Below are 22,919 nucleotides of genomic sequence, written 5' to 3'. Positions count from 1 at the left end.
AATTGTATATTTCTTGCTTGATGATTTAAGGTGTTTGATCTTGCTTCACACACTAAAATATTCAGTCCTCTAGGAACATGGTCTTTCATGCCTTAAGGGGGCAGTGTTTTCTCCTTAAACAAGGTAAGAAACCGGTGTGGAGAAAGCTACCATAGACTTCACAATGTATAAACAGTCGCTGCTGGAATTAACGTGTTTAGTGAAAGTCGAGGACTTCGAGGCTTCCAAACTACTTAAAATCCAGACGGAGACTGCACACGTTGGTCGTATGTATCAATTTAAAACACCCGCACCGGTAACGTTAGCTAAATTGTCGGTTGGAAAGCACTGGTTTGAATCTTGGCTAGCTAACGTTAACAGGATAGCTAGCTAATGTTACACATCAGTGGCTCCTTGTTGCCCTTAGAAATTAACCACGGTCTAACGTTAGAAATATGATTAAGTGTTTGTCAAAAGAAGTTCAAGGTAAGCTTCGGTCTGGAATCGCAATATTTTCATTACAGCAGTGTCTTGAAGAAATGATTCTGAACAGTATTGATGCTAGTGCAACATGCGTGGGTGTGAGGGTGGACATCGAAGCCTTCAAAGTGCAGGTTATAGACAATGGCTCAGGGATGGACATAGAGGATATGAAGTCTGTAGGAAACAGATACTTCACAAGCAAATGCAGTTCTTTAGAGGACCTAGATCATCTCAAATACTATGGATTCAGAGGAGAAGCTATTGCCAGTATTGCTAATCTCGCTATGCTGGTGGAGATATCATCCAGGACCAAAATGTCTGTGAAGACTCATGTAAAAGTCTTCAAGGATGGTAAAGGCTTGGATGTGTTTGAGGCTGAGACTACCCGCCCATCTGCAGGGACGACTGTTGTTATTTGTAACTTCTTCCACAACATGCCAGTGAGGAGAAACAGGATGGATAGCGTGCTGGAGTTTGAACGGATCAGGCAAAGAGTGGAGGCCATTTCACTCATTCACCCCTCTGTCTCTTTCACGCTGAAGAATGACTGCACAGGGACCATGGTGGTACAGCTCTCCAAAGCCCGAAACACTTACTACAGGTTTGTTCAGATCCATGGTTTAGGTAGGGCCCAAAAGCTTGGGGAAATCAGCCACTCCCATGCACAGTTTGAAGTAAGTGGTTATGTAGGACGAGAAGGCCACTACAACAACACCTTACAGTTCCTCTATGTGAATGACAGGCTCCTTCTCAAAACCCGCATCCACAAGCTGCTGAACCTTCTCCTGCGCAAAGTAGGCAGTTCAAGTCGGCAGAATGACATCCCCGGTACACCTCCTGCCATTAGGAGCCCAAAGCAGAGAAGAGGAGCCGAGCTACATGCAATGTATGTCATCAATATCATGTGCCACTACTCTGAGTATGACATATGCCTTGAGCCTGCCAAGACACTGATTGAATTCAAAGACTGGGAAAGTATTCTGTTCTGCATAGAAGAGGCGGTGAAAGCATTCCTGACAAGAGAGAACTTGGTGAGTGAAATCTCCCCAGAGGATATCCAGGACTACATTTGTAAGAATGTGTTTAGTGGCCAAACAGCTAGCACAGACGGAGTTAAGGACTCCATTGGCAAAGGTGTCCAAACACACATGGAGGGTGTTACCCTGGAATGTAATGTTGGAAGGACCCTTGCATCAGAACCTGTTCATCGACGGCACACAGAAGACGCTGACAAGATGAAAAGTGTTTGTCAGACATGTGATGGAGTTGAATCAGAGCAGGGTGACAGAGTAGGAAAACTAAGGGACAAGGAGGTCCTTAAGGGTTTTGAACAAGAGCATAATACCACTAATCCACAATGTCGACCAAGCTCAGTAGATACAGACCAAGGTCTACAGTATGATTCAATTACAGATTCATCAGTTATGGATTCAGAGTCTTACAAGGAAGTTACGAAAGAGAATGAAAGCAATGCACATCTGAAATCTGCTCTTTCTTGTCCTGAGTCATCTCCGCAAAGTCTTATCTTTAAGACAAAGGGAGAAAATCTGAAAATGAGTATAGAAGAAGGAACAGAGATGAAGGATAATGCAAGAGAGCATGTATCCCTCTCAAGATGCACTGTGAGAGCACCATGTTCTCTCACTCAGGGAATCCAGTCAGAGATGGGCTCTATCAAACAGACACTACCTCAACCACAGGACACAGAACTGAATCCAGGTGGACACAGAAAGATCTTTCTATCACATCCATACATTCATAGCAGTTTACCCTCTCAGAAATGTCTCTCCCACCAGAGTAGACAAGAGCTAGCGTTAGAATCTAGAGAGAAACTTGCAACAAAACGAAAATGGTCTATGGCGGAGGGCCCAGGTCATCTTCACGTGTACCACAGAGAAAGTAAGGACCTTCCCACTGGCATCCCTTCAAAGATTTCTACGTTCATGTCATGTCAAAAGCTGGCTTTATATAAAGAGGCTGGATCTCTGGACAGGTTCAGAAGAATATACGGGAAGCTTACCGAATCCAATCCAGTTCCTGTCGACGTTAATAGCAATTATTTAGCAATTGATGCCACAGCTTCCCAGACCGAACACTTGGTTATGAATGCCAAGGCTGTTTTGCCCTATCTTGAAGCGGATCAAGAAAGGGATGTCACAGAGTCACGCCTGGATCTGATGAAAGACCACAAAAGCCCATTAACACTCTCCATGTTCACCAAACACAAATCTCTCTCCGCTCGGAGCAGTGGAATATCTTTGGCTGCCAAACTCTCTCATTTAAAACACCAAAGGACAGAGGTTGCAACCAGGGAATTTGTACATCCTCCAGAGACTACTTCAAATGCGGATATATGTCCCCAGGACACTGTAGAAAACAATGCTATTCTAGACATCAATAATGAAGAACACCACAATAACACTGGCCGGAATCGTGACTTCATCCCGGGCTGCAGTACAAATCCTCTGCCAGATGAAAAGGAAGCGAATAATGTCACAGCATCATGTGATTGGCTGCATCACTATGACGACGCTGTGGGGAAGCTGGTCTACATCAACAAAGTGACAGGACTCAGTAAATATGAAGCACCCTCTGCTGAAGAGACACAAGTGTCTTGCACGTCAGATGTCACCAACATGGCAATCAGTGTCATCTCCAAAAAAGGTAAGAACTTTTATCATGTATTCATCATATCTGTCTAACGCCTACTTTTAAAGTTTAGACCATTATATTGTTTGGATCAAGTTTGACAGTAGTAAGCGATGTATGAAAAGTATATTTAAGGATGTATGTTTGATTATGAGTGTTAGTGTTTACTACCTGGCTTTCCTTCCTTCCCCTGCAGGGATTGAGTACAGGTGTTACCCATTTCAAATGGATCTAGTCTTGCCCTTCCTTCCCAAATCCAAAGCAGGGAGAGTTCTTAGTTCAGGGCCTGACAATAGAGGTACAATGGAGGTTTCTGGCAAAAATGTAGATCAGAATGCTGCAGTAGACTAAGTGTGTGTATTATTAACCTATTTTTTTATATTCTTGTGTAATCTTATTTTTTTCTTTTTATAGGAGATGACATTCAGGACTCTAATTCACTGTCCTCCCTGTACTCTGAGTGGACTAACCCTGTGTTTGCACGACCTCCTATGGTAAGCCAAATTCTCTCGTTTCACTCCAGAATGTACAAATAGACTACCTGCCTCAGTCCAGAAATGAAATACAATTACTTTATTTTCACATGTAGAAATTGTGTGTTGTCTTGACTTCCCTTTAAAGCACATTATTGCTTATTTCAACAACCCATGACTTGCCAGGTTGGTGTGGACATATCAAGTGTGCAAGCTGAAGGACTGGCTGTGAAGATCCATAACATCCTTTTTCCATACCGCTTCTCCAAGGACATGATTCACTCAATGAAGGAAAATATCTCATTACCCTTTGATTCATATGATAGTGTGTTGATACAGTGGGTTTATATCCCACCATGAAGTGATTTCTAACACTAGCTAAATATTTCTCTTACCTTGTAGGTTATTCATCAAGTGGATAAGAAGTTTCTTGCATGTCTTATCAACACACAAGACCAAGATCCTGCGGCATGCAGTGAAACTGATGGTACAGAGAGAGATTTTAAGGTTAAACAGTTTTCCAGTTTTAAGTCATCCATTTTTCTTTCTAAGTGATCACACCTTTTGAATTTCAGGGAACCTTTTAGTGTTAGTGGATCAACACGCTGCGCATGAGAGAGTTCGTCTTGAGAATCTAGTTGCAGGTAAGACCACCCCACCCTGAAGTGGATGCTATGCAGTTACAAAGACAATGCTGAAATACTCTGTAACAACATGTTAATACAGTGTTGTTACTGTAGTAATTACAGCATTACCAAGTAGGAATACAAGCAATTGGTGTAAAGTGTAACCGCCCATTCTGCTATGTAATGATGCAGATTCGTACGAGGATGACCCAGGGGCACCGGGGGAGAGACGGCTATGCTCATCCACTGTAGCCCCACCACTGGAGGTCAGCGTGACAGAGGAGGAGCTGAGGCTGCTCAGGTCAGCGCTTAGCTGCCTCTAAGACAAGCGGTCAGAGGAACTCTGTTGACCATCCAAACGAGATGTAGTGAATGTGCGGTTGGTTTTCCCAGCTGTCTCAACCGCTTAATTAGCAGTAAGGGTCTATAGTGGTGGTGGCACAGCTTCTGCTCTGATGATATGGATTAGGGGGTGTTCCTTTTCACAGGTCCTGCCGGCCATCCTTGAGGGGCCTGGGTCTGGAGTTGCAGTTCTCGCAGATAGGAGATCCCCAGGTCCTGGTGGGGAAGGTGCCAATGTGTTTCACAGAGAAGGAGAGCAATGAACTCCGCCGGGGGAGGCGTTCTATCATCAAGCCCATAGTGGAGGTGAGAATTATACCACCTCTCTTCAGCAAAATGATTGTACCCTGTAATATTTCCTTATTGATTCAATTATCACCTCATTCCTATTCATTTCCACCTCATGCAACTGTCCTCCAGGAGTACCTGCAAGAGCAGATTGAGGTGAGCACTGTGTGTACTCTTCCAAAATCTTTAAAAGGAGAATAGTTTTCCATGCTGTCTTGTTTGAAAGATCAATCAATAGGATGAATATCGACAAATAATTTGTATGGATATGAGTTCATTCCTATTGGTCTGTGTTTTTCATCTCAGTTACTGCGTTCAACTGGCAGAGTGCGAGGGACATTGCCTCTTACGGTACTTAAAGTCCTCGCTTCCCTTGCATGTCATGGTGAGTGTTATTTTTAATTCAGTGGTCATACTGTACTTTGTATACGTTGCTCATTAGTGTCATGGTGAAGTATTATTGGTGTTATGGCCCAAACAGGTGCAATCAAATTCAATGACCCCCTCAGTAAGGAGGAGTGTTGCAGCCTGGTAGGCGCTCTATCTTCATGCCAGCTGCCCTTCCAGTGTGCCCATGGCCGCCCATCCATCGCCCCGCTGGTAGACGTCCTTCACTTGAATGACCAAGAGGTACCACTATAGACATGTACTGATTAAGGATCAGTTTAAAAGGAAAGCTCCACCCCCAAAAATGTGGGTATTTGTTATATTCCCAAAATGTTTTACATGTCAGCAATCAAGTTTAAGACACAACTTTTAAAATAGATGGTATGCCATATTTTGAAAGTTAATCTTCAACTTGGTTGCTAACATTTCAGGACTATAATCAAATGAAACATACCAAAATAGTTTAGGTGGAATTTTACTTTCACAAATTAAACAGTTATTGTAAGGCTAGCTAATCTTCCTGGGGTCCAACACATTACAAATCAAGACTTCAAACATGTGACTACAGATATTAACAAAATACAAATGAGTCTTGCTCCACAATCAGAATTTGCTCCATGCCTAGCTTAATTTTACTTGCTAAACAATATTTTCTTGTTTTTCACAGGAACCACCTAGACCAAACCTCAGAAAACTGAGAAGAATGTACAAAGCCTGGGAACTTTATGGAAATGATTAAGTGTGCCAACATTGTCAAATGATACAAGATTCATTTAAAAACAGGATTTCCCTCATTAAATGAGACAATTATTGTAATTGTTGGTCTTTCAATGCCGTATAGTCTTTATAGCTATATGAAAGACACCCAGAGTGAAAGCCTTCTTAATCAAAAACACAACCATGTACCTGACATACTGGGGACACTTTATTTTTGCATAACAATAGCTGAATGTGTGATGGGAGGCTTTGTGCACTCATTAAAAATTGTGTTTATTTTCATGCAATATTGCATGAGTAAATCTCAAACCAATGTATTTCTAATCAAAACATAGTGCCTGAGATGAGGCTAGTAAAAAACTGAAGTTGACTGAAATAAATTAAAATTGTATAGGGGGGCTACTACCCAACTTATTTTCTCTCACAAATTGCACACCATTTCACCAAACGTCCTCAACATGGTCCCCGCTTCGTAGATGGCTTTACTCAATCAGTTTCTTCGCCTTGAAGAAACGCCGTAGGTAGAAGACCTGCCACGTTGCCAGCCCAATTAGACAGCACATGGAGAAGATACTGAAGTACAAGACACGCATGTTGGTGGATTCTGCAAGGTGAGGGAAAATCTATTTAACCGAGTAACGTGTCAGATTAAATAAACTAAGGTTTTACTCTTTTCACAAGACCAGGCAAAAAAGATTGAAAAACATATAAAAGACAATGAACATTTTCTGGTTGAGTGAAAACATGGACCGCAAATATGTTGCTTTGCACCTTAGTTTTTTCCCCCATAGCACTTACCATTTGTGTCCCTCATTTCCTCTTCACGCTTCTTCATGTAGGCAAAGTCATTCACAATGGACTCCGACAAGTCTTCGAGACGTCTTAGTTCAACTTCTAGGGGCTTCAGCTTCTCAACTTTTGCAATCTGAAAAGATCATAAGAATTAAAGTTGAGCGTACTGTGTCACAAATGGACATGAGTATTCTCTCTTCCACCGAAACATTGCACCATACAGAATAAAGCCCCGATTGACCACTGGTTGTCCTTAGTCACATTTAATGGTGTGAAAATGTTAGTGTATGACACTTGTATTGTGGAGTGGATAAAGATCTGTGTGAGAATGCGTTGAGAGAAAGTTAGTCTTAAGGTGTCTTCACACTTGGTCCCCTTTTGTGCAGTGTGAACACTCCAAATGAACTCAGAACCCTTAAGAGCCCCCGAACTGAACTGAGACCATCTCAGAGGTGGTCTGGTTTGGTTCGCTTTAAGGCAATGTGAACAGGTTCGCTTGTCATTATTCCCGGACCTCACACTAGCCTACTGCCATAACCCCTCACACTAGCCTACTGCCATAACCCCTCACACTAGCCTACTGCCATAACCCCTCACACTAGACTACTGCCATAACCCCTCACACTAGACTACTGCCATAACCCCTCACACTAGACTACTGCCATAACCCCTCACACTAGACTACTGCCATAACCCCTCACACTAGACTACTGTCATAACCCCTCACACTAGACTACTGCCATAACCCCTCACACTAGACTACTGAAACACTGTTTCCCCTCACACTAGACTACTGTCATAACCCCTCACACTAGACTACTGAAACACTGTTTCCCCTCACACTAGACTGTCATAACCCCTCACACTAGCCTACTGTCATAACCCCTCACACTAGACTACTGAAACACTGTTTCCCCTCACACTAGACTACTGCCATAACCCCTCACACTAGACTACTGAAACACTGTTTCCCCTCACACTAGACTACTGTCATAACCCCTCACACTAGACTACTGAAACACTGTTTCCCCTCACACTAGACTACTGTCATAACCCCTCACACTAGACTACTGAAACACTGTTTCCCCTCACACTAGACTACTGAAACACTGTTTCCCCTCACACTAGACTACTGCCATAACCCCTCACACTAGCCTACTGCCATAACCCCTCACACTAGCCTACTGCCATAACCCCTCACACTAGACTACTGCCATAACCCCTCACACTAGACTACTGTCATAACCCCTCACACTAGACTACTGTCATAACCCCTCACACTAGACTACTGAAACACTGTTTCCCCTCACACTAGCCTACTGCCATAACCCCACACTAGCCTACTGCCATAACCCCTCACACTAGCCTACTGCCATAACCCCTCACACTAGACTACTGAAACACTGTTTCCCCTCACACTAGCCTACTGCCATAACCCCTCACACTAGCCTACTGCCATAACCCCTCACACTAGCCTACTGCCATAACCCCTCACACTAGACTACTGAAACACTGTTTCCCCTCACACTAGACTACTGAAACACTGTTTCCCCTCACACTAGACTACTGAAACACTGTTTCCCCTCACACTAGACTACTGAAACACTGTTTCCCCTCACATTGGTGCCACAAAAGAGATGTTCAGATTCGTGGAGGAAAAAACATGCTGTTTTTGATTAGCAATTGTCAAGGACGCACAGACATTACAAAACATGTGGAGTTTTGTACTGACACGATGTTCAGATTATTTGTTTGCAATACATGATCTATAGGCTAAGAGATTCATAAATTGTTTATTTGAAAGTGGGCCTTGAATAATGTAAGACAACATTCAGCGAATCAATGCTAGCTCTTAAGTGGCATTGATGTACAATTTGCAGTTCTATTTATTCTGTTACCAATAATACATGTTAATATTATCTTCCGATTTATAATTTAACTAAATACAATCTATTAGCGTCAAATGTGAGTAGGTACAGTACCAGTCAGTTTGGACACCTACTCATTCCAGGGTTATTTATTTATTTTTACTATTTTCTACATTCTAGAATAGTGAAACCATCAAATAACATATGGAATTGTGTAGTAATCAAAATATATACTGCTCAAAAAAATAAAGGGAACACTAAAATAACACATCCTAGATCTGAATGAATGAAATAATCTTATTAAATACTTTTTTCTTTACATAGTTGAATGTGCTGACAACAAAATCACACAAAAATAATCAATGGAAATCCAATTTATCAACCCATGGAGATCTGGATTTGGAGTCACACTCAAAATCAAAGTGGAAAACCACACTACAGGCTGATCCAACTTTGATGTAATGTCCTTAAAACAAGTCAAAATGAGGCTCAGTAGTGTGTGTGGCCTCCGCGTGCCTGTATGACCTCCCTACAACGCCTGGGCATGCTCCTGATGAGGTGGCGGATGGGCTCCTGAGGGATCTCCTCCCAGACCGGGACTAAAGCATCCGCCAACTCCTGGACAGTCTGTGGTGCAACGTGGCGTTGGTGGGTGGAGCGAGACATGATGTCCCAGATGTGCTCAATTGGATTCACAACCCCCACCTGTGGACGTCGGGCCCTCATACCACCCACATGGAGTCTGTTTCTGACCGTTTGAGCAGACACATTTGTGGCCTGCTGGAGGTCATTTTGCAGGGCTCTGGCAGTGCTCCTCCTTGCACAAAGGCGGAGGTAGCGGTCCTGCTGCTGGGTTGTTGCCCTCCTACGGCCTCCTCCACGTCTCCTGATGTACTGGCCTGTCTCCTGGTAGCGCCTCCATGCTCTGGACACTATGCTGACAGACACAGCAAACCTTCTTGCCACAGCTCACATTGATGTGCCATCCTGGATGAGCTGCACTACCTGAGCCACTTGTGTGGGTTGTAGACTCCGTCTCATGCTACCACTAGAGTGAAGGCACCGCCAGCATTCAAAAGTGATCAGCCAGGAAGCATAGGAACTGAGAAGTGGTCTGTGGTCCCCACCTGCAGAACCACTCCTTTATTGGGGGTGTCTTGCTAATTACCTATAATTTCCACCTGTTGTCTATTCCATTTGCACAACAGCATGTGAAATGTATTGTCAATCAGTGTTGCTTCCTAAGCTGACAGTTTGATTTCACAGAAGTGTGATTGACTTGGAGTTACATTGTGTTGTTTAAGTGTTACCTTAATTTTTTTGAGCAGTGTATTTTGAGATTCTTCAAAGTAGTCACCTTTTGCCTTGATAGCTTTGCACACTCTTGGCATTCTCAACCAGCTTCACCTGGAATGCTTTTCCAACAGTCTTGAAGGAGTTCCCATATATGCTGAGCACTTGTTGGCTGCTTTTTCTTCACTCTGTGGTCCAACTCATCCCAAACCATCTCAATTGGGTTGGCGTCAGGTGATCCAGCACTCTCCTTCTTGGTCAAATAGCCCTTACACAGCCTGGATGTGTGTTGGGTCATTGTCCTGTTGAAAAACAAATGATAGTCCCACAAAGCGCAAACCAGAGGAGATGGCGTATCGCTGCAGAATGCTGTGCTGTGGTAGCCATGCTGGTTAAGTGTGCCTTGAATTATAAATAAATCACTGACAGTGTCACCAGCAAAGCCCCATCACCGCTATGCTTTACGTTGGGAACCACACATGCGGAGATCATCTGTTCACTTACTCTGCGTCTCACAAAGACACATTAGACAGATTTCCACCGGTCTAATGTCCATTGCTCATGTTTCTTGGCCCAAGCAAATCTCTTCTTACTGGTGTCCTTTAGTAGGGATTTCTTTGCAGCAATTTGACCATGAAGGCCTAATTCACGCAGTCTCCTCTGAACAGTTGATGTTGTGTCTGTTACATGAACTCTGAAGTTTTTATTTGGGCTGCAATTTCTGAGGCTGGTAACTCTACTGAACTTATCCTCTGCAGCAGAGGTATCTCTGGGTCTTCCTTTCCTGTGGCGGTCCTCATGATACAGTTTCATCATAGCACTTGATGGTTTTGCAACTGCACTTTTTCAGAATTGACTGACCTTCATGTCTTAAAGTAATGGACTGTCGTTTCTCTTTGCTTGTTTGAGCTGCTCTTGCCATAATATGGACTTGGTATTTTACCAAATAGGGCCATCTTCTGTATAATACCCAACTCTTGTCACAACACAACTGATTGGCTCAAATGCATTAAGGTAAGAAATTCCACAATTCACTTATAAAAAAGCACAGCTGTTATTGCATTCCAGGTGACTACCTCATGAAGCTGGTTAAGAGTGTGCAAAGCTGTCAAGGCAAAGGGTAGCTACTTTGTAGACTCAATACATTTTGATTTGTTTAACACTTTTTTGGCTACTGTACGATTCCTTTTGTTATTTCATAGTTTTGATGGCTTCACTATTATTCTAGAATGTAGAAAATAGTAAAAATAAATAATCCTGGAATGAGTAGGTGTGTCCAAACTTGAGACTGGTACTGTATATCTAGCTGTCCAATAACACGTTCTGATGGAATGGCTTATACTGCAGTTTGGATTTTTACAAAGTGCATTTGAGTAAATGTTCAAAGGTCTTGGTTCCTTAACATAGCAATGTGAATGCAAAGAGAACTCGGACCACAAAATAGAATAGGTGAAGTAAACTGGCAAAAGAGTTGAGTCCTCATTCAAAGGCAAGGGCAGTGTGAATACAAAGAACAGTTCTTTGGCTTTTTTTTTACTGCAGTGTTCATTTTAGAGGACTGAGATTTTAAAGAGGACTGTGAAAGGAACCTTAACCATCATTGACATTATACATATTTTTTTCATGTTGACTCATGGCCACACCAAATCTGATCCAGATGCACTTGGAGAAAGGCTGATGGGCAGTTGGTACTTACCTCTTCGTAATTCTTTGCCTCCACACCATGCCTCATGTCTAAATTGACCAGCTGGTCTGTGACCCCCCCAGTACCTAGACCCCAGAATGAAAAGACTTATTGTACAGAGGCCAAACATTCCAGGAAATGACTATTCCCTGCTTCCAAATCCTGCCCAGTCTGCTTTGGCTTAATCATATATACTCTCAACCCTTGAAGCAAGACGTGACATTAAAATAAGACTACTACACATTTGGCTCGCATGCTACGGGATGGATGAGAGGAATCATGACATTTACAAAAGATTCTTAGAATATTCAAATATATTTGTCTCCACTATTTCGCGCTGTGGCACGAAAGATGTGTAGTGGCCTAGGCCTATCTGTGTGTGCAGATGGAGCGAGTGACAGTCAATGAGCCTAGCTGGCTGTGCGTCTTGTGACTGGTTGTAAATCATCATGAGCTGCAGAGCAACTCTGCTGTCCTCAGCAGGGGCGTAGGCCTGGGTGGGCGCAATCAGATTGAGCACTTGTTCCAAACTGGACATTGTCTTTTTACCTTAGCACAGTAGCCTACTTGCAAGAGCGCACTGGAATTGAGTACCATCATCACCTTAAATGGTCTACTGCTGGAGTTGCTGCACCTCCTATACAATATTAGCGACAAAAGAAATATAGGAGTTCTTGCAGCCAAATATAAAATGATACCGGGACCCAAAATGAGTACCAGCACCCATTTCAGTCAAGCACTGGCCTGAACACGCATACACAATCAGATGGAATTCATAGCAAGCAGTAGGGAGGGGTTGGGAAAACTAAAGGGATATATTGATATAATACATTATTTGGCAGATGCCTTTCAGGACACTCAAGGACGTTATACATAAAATCGAGTGCTGTACATAAAATCAATTGTATTTAGGCCTATGTAATGAATTATGCTTGATTATTTACTGGGGGAAGAAAAAAAAAATGAATTGTTAATTATATTCAATTCAGTTCATCAATTTCTAAACAATGGGCAGGTTCTGGCACATCACTTAGCACTGATACCGTGTGTAGGCTACCCACGGTTAGCTAGCTTAGACAAGTAAAATGGCCAAATTAAGCTCACAGTAAAAAAATGATTGAAGAGACCATGTATAGAAGGGGATATTGGAGCATTTGCCAAGTTATTTGATATCAGTGATTTCCCCATGAAGGGCCTCCAGTCCCCCTACTGATTGCATTGATCTAAATCGAGGGACTTACTTTCAGTAGTCGGAGACAATGATCAGCACTACAAAGCTGTTATTCAACACTCCGACTCGCACTCTACCTCCCTCCGCTGACACATCACCATCAGTCCAGTGAAATAAACGTGTTATTTAAATTTCTGCTCTGATGTGCCTCGCAAGTAATAGGCTACAACAACTGACCTCTGACCAGACTCGCTTGAGACTGTAGTTTTTAAATATAAGGGACCCCCGCAGTTTGGGAACCTAGACTATTGATAATTTAATTGATCACACAATACATTGTATGTGCACTTGATCTCCCGCGCCCAGCAGATAATTGCATTTCGACTCAAGCGATCGACAAAGAAAAGATTGGTGACCACTATTCTAGGCCATCGATGCCTATTGTGATTATTACTGTTATAACATGGCATTTTGTTCTAGTCTCTTAATTATAAGCCTACAGTTTGTAGGTCTGTGAGTCACATGTTAATTGAATTTACATAGGCCTACAAGATTAGTGCAGTCATGTTAATAAGGTATCTTATATTCAATAAATTTGTAAAAAATGTCAACCTGTTTTCACGTTGTCATTATGGTGTATTGTGTGTAGATTGAGGGAAAAATAAATGTAATCCATTTTAAAATAAGGCTAACATGAGATGGTTTGTTGTGTGCGATCAATTACAGAAAGGTATTAAGATAAGCTTTTATGATGAGTGCCCAAATTGTGTACCAGAATTTTTTGGGCAGGCCCTGCCATCAACAGATTTCTGCCTACGCCACTGGTCCTCAGAACTGGATAATTATAAACTGATTAAAATGTTTTGCCTCATCCTTCTCTCTCAGGCTACTACAGCTGAAGTCGGAAGTTTACATAAACCAGTTCATGACTCCAACCTAAGTGTTTCAACCACTCCACAAATTTCTTGTTAACAAACTATAGTTTTGGCAAGTCAGTTGACATCTACTTTGTGCATGACAAGTAATTTTTCCAACAATTGTTTACAGACAGATTATTTCACTTATAATTCACTGTATCACAATTCCAGTGGATCAGAAGTTTACATACACTAAGTTGACTGTGCCTTTAAACAGCTAGGAAAATTCCAGAAAATTATGTAATAGCTTTAGAAGCTTCTGATAAGCTAATTGACATCATTTGAGTCAATTGGAGGTGTACCTGTGGATGTATTTCAAGGCCTACCTTCAAACTCAGTGCCTCTTTGCTTGACATTATGGGAAAATCAAAAGAAATCAGCCAAGAACCCCAAAAACAATTGTAGACCTCCACAAGTCTGGTTCATGGGAGCAATTTCCAAATGCCTTTAGGTACCACGTTCATCTGTACAAACAATAGTACGCAAGTATAAACACCATGGGACCACGCAGCCGTCATACCGCTCAGGAAGGAGATGCGTTCTGTCTCCTAGAGATGAACGTACTTGGTGCGAAAAGTGCAAATCAATCCCAGAACAGCAAAGGACCTTGTGAAGTTGCTGGAGAAAACAGGTACAAAAGTATCTATATCCACAGTAAAACGAGTCCTATATCGACATAACCAGAAAGGCCGCTCAGCAAGGAAGAAGCCACTGCTCCAAAACCACCATGAAAAAGCCAGATTACGGTTTGCAACTGCACATGGGGACAAAGATCGTACTTTTTGGAGAAATGTCCTCTGGTCTGATGAAACAAAAATATAACTGTTTGTCCATAATGACCATCGTTATGTTGAGGAAAAAGGGGGACGCTTGCAAGCCGAAGAACACCATCCCAACCGTGAAGCATGGCGGTGGCAACATCATGTGTGGGGGTGCTTTGCTGCAGGAGGGACTTGTGTACTTCACAAAATAGATGGCATCATGAGGCAGGAATATTATGTGGATATATTGAAGCAACATCTCAAGACATCAGTCAGGAAGTTAAAGCTTGGTCGCAAATAGGTCTTCCAAATGGACAATGACCCCAAGTATACTTCCAAAGTTGTGGCAAAATGGCTTAAGGACAACAAAGTCAGGGTATTGGAGTGGCCATCACAAAGCCCTGACCTCAAACCTATAGACAATTTGTGGGCAGAACTGAAAAAACGTGTGCGAGCAAGGAGGCCTACAAACCCGACTCAGTTACACCTGCTCTGTCAGGAGGAATGGGACAAAATTCACCCAACTTATTGTGGGAAGCTTGTGGAAGGCTACCTGAAACGTTTGACCCAAGTTACAGTTTAAAGGCAATGCTACCAAATACTAATTGAGTGTATGTAAACTTCTGACCCACTAGGAATGTGATGAAAGAAATAAAAGCTGAAATAAATTACTGATATTATTCTGACATTTCACATTAAAATAAAGTGGTGATCCTAACTGACCTAAGACAGGGAATTTTTACTTGGATTAAATGTCAGGAATTGTGAAAAACTGAGTTTAAATGTATTTGGCTAAGGTGTATGTATACTTCCGACTTCAACTGTATATGCATTGTAGGTAGGTTGCACAATGCTAGAATAATATGGAAATAGGTCAAGGCCAACTACACAATTTCTTTCATAAGCTTTCCTCAGCTCAATCTATTTTTCCATCTTTGTATTGATTGCTCAATTTCACTTCTTGTGGCCTAAAATATTTCTCATTAACAATACATCTGAATGAGAATAGCATAGATTCCGACTTTCATAATTATTCCAATTTAAAAAACAATTTATTGGAGTAGTTTGAAAAATACACTTCATAACTTTAATTTGTCTTAATACTTATGATATTTCAGTTAGTAGGATTAATGTTTGGTTCGCAACGTCAAGAAGGGATTTTTTTCCCCCCGGTCTCGCATGCATCATTCCTGTCTTGCAATGCTTTGCTCAACTAAGGTTTGTTGAAATTTCTCATTAGATCTTGCTATTGTTTTGCAAAGAAAAAGCCATATTTCAGACTCTTTTTTGGCCAGTCTGAGATATTTGGCCAGCATCCCGGAGTAGCCTCTTCACTGTTGACGTTGAGACTGGTGTTTGCGGGTATTATTTAATGAAGTTGCCAGTTGAGGACTTGTGATGAATCAGTTTCTCAAACTACACACTAATGAACTTGTCCTCTTGCTCAGTTGTGCACCGGGGCCTCCCACTCTTTCTATTCTGGTTAGAGCCAGTTTGTGCTGTTCTGTGAAGGGAGTAGGTCACTGCATTGTACGAGATCTTAAGTTTCTTGGCAATTTCTCACATGGAATAGCCTTAATTTCTCATAACAGGAATAGACTGACGAGTTTCCATTTTGAGCCTGTAATCGAACCCACAAATGCTGACGCTCCAGATACTCAACTCGTCTAAAGAAAGCCAGTTTTATTGCTTCTTTAAAATCAGAACAACAGTTTTCAGCTGTGCTAACAATTGCAAAAGGGTTTTATAATGATCAATTACCCTTTGAAATTATAAACTTGGATTAGCTAACACAATGTGCCATTGGAATACAGGAGTGATGGTTGCTGATAATGGGCCTCTGTACGCCCATGTAGATATTCCATTCAAAATCAGCCGTTTACAGCTACAATAGTCATGAACAACAACGTCTAGGCTGTATTTCTGATCAATTTGATATTTTAAATGGACAGAAAATTAGCTTTTCTTTCAAAAACAAGGACATTTCTAAGTGACCCCAAACTTTTGAACAGTAGTGTGTGTGTGTGTGTATATATATATATATATATATATATATATATATATATATATATATATATATATATATATATATATATATATATATATATATATATATATATATATATATATATATATATACACATACGTACATATGTATGTATGTATATATATATATACATACATACATACAGTGGGGCAAAAAAGTATTTAGTCAGCCACCAATTGTGCAAGTTCTCCCACTTAAAAAGATGAGAGAGGCCTGTAATTTTCATCATAGGTACACGTCAACTATGACAGACAAAATGAGAAAAGAAAATCCAGAAAATCACATTGTAGGATTTTTAATGAATTTATTTTCAAATTATGGTGGAAAATAAGTATTTGGTCAATAACAAAAGTTTCTCAATACTTTGTTATATACCCTTTGTTGGCAATGACACAGGTCAAACGTTTTCTGTAAGTCTTCACAAGGTTTTCACACACTGTTGCTGGTATTTTGGCCCATTCCTCCATGCAGATCTCCTCTAGAGCAGTGATGTTTTGGGGCTGTCGCTGGGCAACACGGACATTCAACTCCCTGCAAAGATTTTCTATGCGGTTGAGATCTGGAGACTGGCTAGGCCACTCCAGGACCTTGAAATGCTTCTTACGAAGCCACTCCTTCGTTGCCCGGGCCGTGTGTTTGGGATCATTGTCATGCTGAAAGACCCAGCCACGTTTCATCTTCAATGCCCTTGTTGATGGAAGGAGGTTTTCACTCAAAATCTCACGATACATGGCCCCATTCATTCTTTCCTTTACACGGATCAGTCGTCCTGGTCCCTTTGCAGAAAAACAGCCCCAAAGCATGATGTTTCCACCCCCATTCTTCACAGTAGGTATGGTGTTCTTTGGATGCAACTCAGCATTCTTTGTCCTCCAAACACGACGAGTTGAGTTTTTACCAAAAAGTTATATTTTTGTTTAATCTGACCATATGACATTCTCCCAATCCTCTTCTGGATCATCCAAATGCTCTCTAGCAAACTTCAGACGGACCTAGACATGTACTGGCTTAAGCAGGGGGACACGTCTGGCACTGCAGGATTTGAGTCCCTGGCGGCGTAGTGTGTTACTGATGGTAGGCTTTGTTACTTTGGTCCCAGCTCTCTGCAGGTCATTCACTAGGTCCCCCCGTGTGGTTCTGGGATTTTTGCTCACCGTTCTTGTGATCATTTTGACCCCACGGGGTGAGATCTTACGTGGAGCCTCAGATCGAGGGAGATTATCAGTGGTCTTGTATGTCTTCCATTTCCTAATAATTGCTCCCACAGTTGATTTCTTCAAACCAAGCTGCTTACCTATTGCAGATTCAGTCTTCCCAGCCCGGTGCAGGTCTACAATTTTGTTTCTGGTGTCCTTTGACAGCTCTTTGGTCTTGGCCATAGTGGAGTTTGGAGGGTGGCTGTTTGAGGTTGTGGACAGGTGTCTTTTATACTGATAACAAGTTCAAACAGGTGCCATTAATACAGGTAACGAGTGGAGGACAGAGGAGCCTCTTAAAAAATAAGTTACAGGTCTGTGAGAGCCAGAAATCTTGCTTGTTTGTAGGTGACTAAATACTTATTTTCCACCATAATTTGCAAATAAATTAATTAAAAATCCTACAATGTGATTTTCTGGATTTTCTTTTCTCATTTTGTCTGTCATAGTTGACGTGTACCTATGATGAAAATTACAGGCCTCTCTCATATTTTTAAGTGGGAGAACTTGCACAATTGGTGGCTGACTAAATACTTTTTTGCCCCACTGTACATATACACACACACACACACACACACACACACACACACACACACACACACACACACACATACATATATATATAAAAATGACTGGATATTTTGCGCTGCTTTGGTCAGACTCTTAGCTCTGTTCTCTTTGTGTAAATAACATTTATTGAAATAGGCAATTTACTCAATGTCAACAACGTACTGCTGTGCGCTGCCTGATCCAATTCTGATCTGAGTAATTGTTTGATAGTGATTTTTTTACTTGTCAAGTCAGACAACTGAAATCTACAATGAAAAAAATATATAAAACAACATGTAAAGTGAAAGTCCCATGTTTCATGACCTGAAATAAAAGATTGCAGAAATGTTCCATACGCAAAACGCTTTTCTCTCAAATTACGCACACATTTGTTTACATCCCTGTTAGTGAGCACTTCTCATTTGCCAACTTAATCCATCCACCTGACAGGTGTGGCATATCAAGAATCTGATTAAACAGCACAACCATTACACAGGGGCACCTTGTGCTAGTGACAATAAAAGGCCACTCTAAAATGTGCAGTTTCGTCACACAACGCCACAGATGTCTCAAGTTTAGGGAGTATGCAATTGGCATGCTGACTGCAGGAATGACCACAAGAGCTGTTGCCAGAGAATTTCATGTTAATTTCTCTGCCATAAACTGCCTCCAACGTCGTTTTAGAGAATTTGGAAGTAAGTTGAACTGGCCTCACAAACGCAGACCATGTGTATAGCGTTGTGTGGGCGAGCAGTTCACTGATGTCAATGTTGTGAACAGAGTTCCCCATGGTGGGGTTATTGTATAGGCAGGCATAAGCTATGGATAACGAACACACTTGCATTTTATAAATGGCAATTTGAATGCACAGAGATACCGTGACAAAATCCTGAGGCCGATTGTCATGCCATTCATCCGCCGCCATCACCTCATGTTTCAGCATGATAATGCACAGCCCCATGTCACAAGGATCTGTACACAATTCATGGAAGCTGAATGTCCCAGTTCTTCCATGGCCTGCATACTCAGACATATGTCACCCATTGACCATGTTTGGGATGCCCTGGATCGGCAGCGTGTTCCAGTTCCCACTAATATCCAGCAACTTCGCACAGCCATTGAAGACGGGTAGGACAACATGCCACAGGCCACAATCAACAGCCTGATCAACGCTATGCGAAGGAAATGTGTTGCGCTGCAGGAGGCAAATGGTGGTAACACCAGATACTGACTGGTTTTCTGATCCACGCCCCTACTTTAAAAAAAAAAGTTATCTGTATTCCCAGTCGTGAAATCCATAGATTAGGGCCTAATGAATTTATTTCAATTGACTGACTTCCTTATGAACTGTAACTCAGTAAAATCTTTGAAATTGTTGCATGTTGCGCTCATGTTTTTATTCAGTATATATTCTGGGTTGTCTGCCTTTTTTATTTTTTTTTACTTGCCCCGTACAAAGCGGAAAAGCCTTAAGGTCGAACCCTGCTGGCTTTACACTTAAACGATCCACGCCCATTGCTATGTTAGAATATATCTGTGACATGGTTAAACACTCACCTAGGGGGGATTTGCTTTCGAAGCAAACCTCAAACATATCATAATCCTCTGTTGTAAAGGCAAACTTCCCCTTTGAAGCATCCTCCTTGGAGTACAAGATGTGACCTGATGAATCTGTAATCTGAAATGGAAAATAATTAAAACACACTGTTGGTACTTTTTTGACCCAGATACACTAGACATGCATGAATCAAAATAAACTAGCTAGCTACTTGTTAATTTTTATACCATACACTACATGACCAAAAGTATGTGGACACCTGCTCGTCGAACATCTCATTCCAAAATCACGGGCATTAATGCTGCTATAATAGCCTCCCCTCTTCTGGGAAGGCTTTCCACTTGATGTTGGAACATTTCTGCGGGGACTTGCGTCCATTCAGCCACAAGAGCATTACTGAGGTCGGGCACAGATGTTGGACGATTAGGCCTGGCTCGCAGTCGGCGTTCCAATTCATCCCAAAAGTGTTTGATGGGGTTGAGGTCAGGACTCTGTGCAGGCCTGTCAGTTCTTCCACACTGATCTCGAACCAAACCATTTCTGTATGGACCTTGCTTTGTACACGGGGGCATTGTCATGCCGCAACAGGAAAGGGGCATTCCCCAAACTGTTGCCACAAAGTTGGAAGCACAGAATCATCTAGAATGTCATTGTATGCTGTAGCGTTAATAATTTCCCTTCACTGGAACTAAGGGGCCTAGCACGAACCATGAAAAACAGCCCCAGACCATTATTCCTCCTCCTCCACTAAACTTTACAGTTGGCACGATGCAGTCGTTCTCCTGGCATCCGCCGAACCCAGATTTGTCCGTCGGACTGCCAGATGGTGAAGTGTGATTCATCACTCCAGAGAACACGTTTCCACTGCTCCAGAGTCCAATGGTGGCGAGCTTTACACCACTCCAGGTAGCCTAGTGGTTAGAGCGTAGGGCTAGTAACCGAAAGGTTGCTGGATCGAATCCCCGAGCTGACAAGGTCAAATCTGCCATTCTGCCCCTGAACAAGGCAGTTGGCCTACTGGGGAACAGTGGGTTGTCATTGTAATTAAGAATTTGTTCTTAACTGACTTGCCTAGTTAAATAAAGATTAAATAAAAACTAGGCAAGTCAGTTAAGAACAAATTCTTATTTTTACCTTGTCAGCTCTGGGATTCGATCTTGCAACCTTTCGGGATAATAGTCCAACGCTCTAACCACTAGGTTACCTGCCGTTAAATAAAGAGTAACAACAAGTCTTGTGTGCAGCTGCTCAACCGACAGCTCTTGTTCTGTTTGAGAGTTTGGAACTCAGTAGTGAGTGTTGCAACCGAGGACAGATTTTTACACACTTCAGCACTTGGTGGTCCTGTGAGCCCTACCACTTCGTGGCTGAGCCATTGTTGCTTCTAGGCATTTCCACTTCACAATAACAGCACTTAGTTGATCGGGGCAGCTCTACTGACTTGTTGGAACGGCGACATCCTATGATGGTGCCACGTTGAAAGTCACTGAGCTCTTCAGTAAGGCCATTATACTGCCAATGTTTGTCTATGGAGATTGCATGGCTATGTGCTCGATGTTATACACCTGTCCGCTCGTAGCTACATGATTATTACTATACTTTCATTGATATTGATGGCTATTCAAATCTTTTGCCGTACTCTGTTTTACCAAAATGACCGCATTTTATTTAGCTAGCTACATTAGCCAGCTGTACTGTACATGTTCGATAGTCCATACATCTTATAGGTTAGCTAGATGACTTTAGCTATCGGTCAGGTGGCCAGCTAATGCAAACAAACCTGCAGAGACCATTTTTTATATTGGCATTGATTGTATTGATAGTAACTAAGTGATGCACATATTCGAGGCTTCCATGTCAAATAGTAACGCTAACACCAACTTGATTCCAAGGATTTGATACAGTCTAGCTCACTAGTTCAGACCTAGCTAGCTATGTTACCTTGAGATTGGTTTTCGCATTTGGTTGTTCGCTAACTTCGTATTCGCCTGTGACCAGCACGTCTTTGTGGATCTCTTCCCGCAAACATTTTCTAAGATTTACCGGTAGATAGAACGTAATAGAAAAGGTAAAATCAAAAAGAACAGGAAAAGTAAGTAATAGAAAAAATCTAGACATACTGTTGCTGGCTGTGCGCTACAGTCAGTCGCCACCAAGCTATCTCGATGATAAAAATATAGACGCTGCTCAGTTCCGGGTTAAGTCACGTGATCGCTTCGCTTCGCTTCGCTTCGCTTCGCAGTACTTTTTTGCAAGTGCAACGCGCGCGGGGTCTTAATGATAAAAAAAAAAGATCACCATACAGTTTGTACTTTGTATCCGTTTTATTTTCAGCGACATGTATTGCATCGTTTTCTTTTCGTAATAATAAATACTAAATACGTAAATGCAAATACAAATAATGTTCGTCAATGGTTACTGGTAGATCGAGCCGTAGGGTTTTTGTTTAAAAAAATAATTTGAAGAAAAAATGTGATTTCCTGGACATCAGTGTCCTTATATAGAATGCATCCTTTGCGAGATTGGCGTATAATAACTGTCGTTATATTAATGGCGTAGGCTAATATTATACTGTCATTCTATTATGTAATTAAAATAATTTAAAAAATGCTTTATAACTAACACAACCAGATGTATCAGTTCTGGTGTGTAGATAACTTAAGTTGTAGTGGCCTATAATTATCCTACTGCCTGATAAAACGTATATAACATTTACAATAATTCTAAGCAGTAAGCATTGTGTATATTTCCAATGTCATATAGTGCGCTGTAAACCAATTCATTCAGATAGAGACAACTGCATTATATGGCCATTAAAATGTGCTGTTATTTTCACAAAAATCAATAGAGTCCGTGTGCCTGAATTTATGAATGGGCATGCTACACGCTGCACACTTCTCTCTGGTATTTGTTGTATAAATGCATTTGGAAAAATTACATTATATTTAACTGGGGGGAAATTACAAATTTTAGCAACTCAGTCATATGACATTGAGCATTTGGCAGATGTTAAAAAATATGCTAAATGTGTGTTTCTTTGTCCTGTGGCTCCCCTCCATAGAGATGGTATAGCCTCCGTTCATTCATAAAAGTCTGGCAGACTATAAAAGGAGGGGCTTGCACACGAGTCTATCAGTTA

The 22,919-nt window shown here is 41.7% G+C and overlaps 2 protein-coding genes across 3 annotated transcripts; one reads left to right on the top strand and one right to left on the bottom strand.

Moving 5' to 3' along the window:
- Nucleotides 1–70: 70 nt before the first annotated feature.
- mlh3 (mutL homolog 3 (E. coli)) lies at nt 71–6,043 on the top strand. Of its 2 annotated transcripts, XM_082955665.1 has the most exons (11): nt 71–266; nt 3,526–3,605; nt 3,771–3,876; nt 3,988–4,071; nt 4,160–4,228; nt 4,403–4,511; nt 4,699–4,858; nt 4,973–4,996; nt 5,147–5,225; nt 5,322–5,470; nt 5,895–6,043. In XM_082955665.1, the coding sequence occupies exons 1-11, from the start codon at nt 164–166 to the stop codon at nt 5,964–5,966; spliced, it is 1,035 nt and encodes a 344-aa protein (XP_082811791.1). In that variant the 5' UTR covers nt 71–163; the 3' UTR covers nt 5,967–6,043. The 2 variants fall into 2 exon arrangements, 1 of the variants encoding a protein (XP_082811791.1); XR_014378720.1 differs by lacking the exons at nt 4,403–4,511; nt 4,699–4,858; nt 4,973–4,996; ... (1 more) ...; nt 5,322–5,470; nt 5,895–6,043 and having other exon boundaries at nt 90–3,126; nt 3,771–4,071.
- An 87-nt stretch (nt 6,044–6,130) lies between these two features.
- Nucleotides 6,131–21,977, bottom strand: LOC106611044 (transmembrane emp24 domain-containing protein 10). Its single transcript, XM_014210873.3, has 5 exons — nt 21,722–21,977; nt 19,780–19,900; nt 11,594–11,667; nt 6,743–6,869; nt 6,131–6,548 (listed from the first exon to the last, which is right to left on the bottom strand). The coding sequence occupies exons 1-5, from the start codon at nt 21,896–21,898 to the stop codon at nt 6,427–6,429; spliced, it is 621 nt and encodes a 206-aa protein (XP_014066348.1). The 5' UTR covers nt 21,899–21,977; the 3' UTR covers nt 6,131–6,426.
- Between the last annotated feature and the right edge of the window lie 942 nt (nt 21,978–22,919).

Source organism: Salmo salar, chromosome 09 (genome assembly GCF_965601325.2).
Source record: "Salmo salar chromosome 09, fSalSal1, whole genome shotgun sequence".
NCBI lineage: Eukaryota > Metazoa > Chordata > Actinopteri > Salmoniformes > Salmonidae > Salmo > Salmo salar.
The sequence above is the reverse complement of the archived record's forward strand: the minus strand, read 5'-3'. Positions and strand labels throughout refer to the sequence as shown.

What these genes read in the sequence shown, in the direction of transcription:
- mlh3 (XM_082955665.1), top strand. Translation starts at nt 164, where the DNA reads ATGTATAAACAGTCGCTGCTGGAATTAACGTGTTTAGTGAAAGTCGAG. An exon ending in TCATCAAGCCCATAGTGGAG is followed by an intron (nt 4,859 to 4,972) that starts GTGAGAATTATA and finishes ACTGTCCTCCAG; the next exon opens with GAGTACCTGCAAGAGCAGAT. An exon ending in CGCTTCCCTTGCATGTCATG is followed by an intron (nt 5,226 to 5,321) that starts GTGAGTGTTATT and finishes TGGCCCAAACAG; the next exon opens with GTGCAATCAAATTCAATGAC.
- LOC106611044 (XM_014210873.3), bottom strand. Translation starts at nt 21,898, where the DNA reads ATGTCTAGATTTTTTCTATTACTTACTTTTCCTGTTCTTTTTGATTTT. An exon ending in AGGCAAAGAATTACGAAGAG is followed by an intron (nt 6,870 to 11,593) that starts GTAAGTACCAAC and finishes TGATCTTTTCAG; the next exon opens with ATTGCAAAAGTTGAGAAGCT. An exon ending in GGAAATGAGGGACACAAATG is followed by an intron (nt 6,549 to 6,742) that starts GTAAGTGCTATG and finishes CTCACCTTGCAG; the next exon opens with AATCCACCAACATGCGTGTC.